This window comes from Phoca vitulina, unplaced genomic scaffold (assembly GCF_004348235.1).
Source record: "Phoca vitulina isolate PV1807 unplaced genomic scaffold, GSC_HSeal_1.0 scaffold125, whole genome shotgun sequence".
Classification (NCBI taxonomy): Eukaryota; Metazoa; Chordata; class Mammalia; order Carnivora; family Phocidae; genus Phoca; species Phoca vitulina.
The window spans coordinates 548,259-551,964 of NW_022589828.1; the positions used below are offsets into that span (position 1 = coordinate 548,259).

Below are 3,706 nucleotides of genomic sequence, written 5' to 3' on the forward strand. Positions count from 1 at the left end.
AATTTTTCCAATACTTTTACTCCAAGGGGATGCCAAAAAATTCAAAGGCATTGGGTCTCCATTTTCTGATTATTTCATGCTCCTAGTTATAGAACAGCACTGAGATGGAGACTACAGCTAGATCCTAATCCTTTGAGATTTTAGCGATATATTCTGTGAGCCCAAATACACTATATACATACATTAATACATACATACCCTAAAATAATTATACATATAATACATTTTATATATTATATTTTTATTTATATTATATTTAATGGAACTAATGGAATAATCAGAAACTGGACAGTCCATAACCTTCTATTTTTTGGTACCCTCTTGGAGTAAGAATGTTAGAAAAATTCAAATTCCATATTCTTTTCAAATAAGTTGTGTACAGATGATAACGACTGGGAGAACCATTAGGAACTATACATGCTAACAGCATCCTTAGGTTTATTCTGTGGACTATATATAGTTTTTCCAAAAGCTCAAAGTGGAATATAAAAATTACTAAGGTATTATGAGTATTCTTTTAATATATATCTGGATAAGAGTCCATTGTGTGCTTTCTAAATTTTAATTTGGATTGTTTTTAAAGACACATTATTTAGATTGAACAAATCTGGTAAATTAACCTTAAGAAGGCGGTGTCTTTTGTTGGCAGAGAAGAATGATGCTATTAGCTCTGGAAGAAAAGTGAGTTAGATTAAAAAAAAATTCTGGGCCCAGATAAAGGACTTTCAGTGGAAAGGGTAACATGCACTTATCCTCTGGAAACAGCACCTGCCATTAAAGTGGTCTTGAGGTTCCCTGAGTCAGGCAGGTGCAGAGTGCTCAGAGAACTCCCTAACAGAACCCCTAGATGGAGATTTTGGTCTCTATTCAAGAACCAAAAGTCATTGAAGAAGAATTGATTACAAGTTTTGAATTAATGAGTCCAAGACCCATTCACACTGACTGAAAGTAAGGACCATCTCAGATGTCTGAACTGACAGTAGGAGTAAAAAAAAGGGGGGGTGGTGCTCCAGAAAGCATGAAAGAACCCCCATGTTTAAGTAGTGCTAATGTGAGAATTAAAATTAAACAAACAGAACAATTTAGTTGTCACTTGGAATGGATTCAGCATGTAAACTGGCAGAATTCATGATGCTAATCAATTGGAACCAATCCTGTGACGAGCTGATCAGACCTTTACACTGTGTGTCTCAGGATTCTTCTTTCTCCAGGTCTTGTACCTCCCTTTCTGAGGTCAGCATCACACCCAGAGAAAGCTTCCCTCCTGGTACTCTTGAGTTCTATGCCGACACAGGAAAGCCCCACCTCCTTCAATGCTATAGATCAAGGCTCAGAAAGAGCCCCCTGAGAAACTCACTGATGCTCTCTTGTTCACGGAAATTTCATCTCAGGACAGCAATTTCATTTTAATGACAGTCATCATTGGGAACACAAACTGATTAGCAAGGAATTCTCAAATTATCCTGTGTATCAGCTTCTGCCAAAGGCATCCCCAAAGATACCAACACTATGGTTGCTAAATAAGTAAATAAATAAATAAATGTTTGCTTTCTTTTTGATTCTCAAAATACAATCTGGGGACCTAAGGGGATTTCTGAGACCCTTCTGGTGGGTCTGTGAGGCTAAATTTATTTGTGTAATAATCCTGAAACTTAATTTTTGCACTGTTTTTCACTTGACAATTATATTGCAATAGATTGAATGCAGAATCAAATACTGTGCAAGAATCTAGCTGTCTTCTATTAAATGAGATAGTAAAGATACAAAGTGTAAAACAATGCCACTCTTCTAAATTTTTTTGTGATTTTGAAAAATATAGCCATTTTTCATAATATATATGTTGACATAAAATGGGACTTGACCATGTGAAAATCACAGTGAACAGAAATGCCACACCAGAAATAGAGGACATGAAAACGTGAGTGATGAACATGAAGCAGGATCAGTTTCCATCTTTGTGGAACTTCACTAGGAAAGATGCGGAGGTGGAGTGCAGGGGACTTTGGCTTAGCCAAGACACGTGTACAAGAAGTAACCAGTAGAAAAATTCAACTGCAGATGTAGGGCCTGGATTAGCAATCCTCATCCTTAACTGGTGAAAAGAGGTGACTAATTTAGGTTCTCATTTTCCTTTCTCCATATTTATCCCAACACCATGAGGTTATTCTGTGCAAATGTAGTCCTAGAGTGAGGGAGCAAGAAGGAACATACCTAGCATTGATGTTAAAGAATAAGTGAAAGGGAATGTGACTTGGTAAGTTTCCTTTAAATCAATTTATGTGATTCACAGAGCATTCTACTGGGAAGGAGGATGGTGACTGAAAAATGGTGATATAACCTAAAGGGAGATAAATAGAAGCTCTGCCAATAGGATTTTCACTGCAAGTTGAGGGATATTTTTCTTTTTCACCTTAATTTGCAGTTTTCTCACTAATTAGCTCAATGGGTGGTTCTTAAAATTAGAATTTGGAGAGTAAAATGAAATATGCACAATAAAAAAATTTTTTAAAGATTTTGAGACAGAACACGAGCAGGGGGAGAGGGGCAGAGGGAGAGGAATAGTGAGAAGCAGACTCCCCACTGAGATGGGAGCCCAACCCCAGGGCTGGGATCATGACCTGAGCCGAAGGCAGACGCTTAACCGACTGAGCCACCCAGGCCCCCCTGAATAATAAATTTCTTTTGGAGTGTTTGATGTTTGTAACATGGAAAAAAAAAAAAAAAAAAGTTAGACCTTATTGAAAATGCACAAGACCAAAATGTAGCTTTGCACAAATGAAGAAACATGTACAAAAGCCTTCAGATGAAAATTTGCTTTTGCCTCTCACTCTTTGGAAAGTGTGGATGGCTTTAACAACAACAAAAAAAGCCTTTGGGTGTCTGATCAATACCTTGGCAGCAGGCGGGCTCACTTGGCGCTCGTGTACTTGGTGACAGCCTTGGTGCCCTCGGACACGGCGTGCTTGGCCAGCTCCCCGGGCAGCAGCAGGCGCACGGCCGTCTGGATCTCCCGCGACGTGATGGTCGAGCGCTTGTTGTAATGCGCCAGGCGGGACGCCTCGCCCGCGATGCGCTCGAAGATGTCGTTGACGAACGAGTTCATGATGCCCATGGCCTTGGACGAGATGCCCGTGTCGGGGTGCACCTGCTTCAGCACCTTGTACACGTACACCGAGTAGCTCTCCTTGCGGCTGCGCTTGCGCTTCTTGCCGTCCTTCTTCTGCGCCTTGGTCACCGCCTTCTTGGAGCCCTTCTTCGGGGCCGGGGCCGACTTGGCGGGCTCGGGCATGGCCGGGAGTAACTGCTGAAGGCTTGAAAATAACACAATGAGTGTGAGGCTCTAACTGCCCTCTTTATTCACAGCTTCTTAATTGGCACGGGGGACAGTAACCAACACCCCCTCTACCCCCTCCCCACCACCAAAGCCGAAAGGGTAAAGGAAAACAGGCTGTACTTGCCCTCTTCACTCACAGCTTCTTAGCCGAAGAAGGTGATTAAAGAAATCCAGTGATTGTAGTAAATTCTGGATGGCATCCTGCAGTTATCCAATCAAAATAAGAGTCTTTCAAAACCAGGATTCCATTGGTTTAAATGTAACTGTAATTTTAGCCAATGGGACAGCTTTATTTTGGCGCCCAGTGAGCACTATAAGAAGTGAAGCTTTCTGCTACTCGGTTCAGATCCTAGACACTGGTGACTTGTCAGC

General features: G+C 41.1%; 1 protein-coding gene across 1 annotated transcript; it reads right to left on the reverse strand.

Annotated features, from left to right (window-relative positions):
• Positions 1–2,899: 2,899 nt before the first annotated feature.
• LOC116628653 (histone H2B type 1-K) lies at positions 2,900–3,357 on the reverse strand. Its single transcript, XM_032399017.1, has one exon. It carries the CDS (start codon positions 3,287–3,289, stop codon positions 2,909–2,911), a length of 381 nt encoding a protein of 126 aa, XP_032254908.1. The 5' UTR covers positions 3,290–3,357; the 3' UTR covers positions 2,900–2,908.
• Between the last annotated feature and the right edge of the window lie 349 nt (positions 3,358–3,706).

Excerpts from the sequence above, each read along its gene's own strand:
- LOC116628653 (XM_032399017.1), bottom strand. The coding sequence starts at position 3,289 with ATGCCCGAGCCCGCCAAGTCGGCCCCGGCCCCGAAGAAGGGCTCCAAG.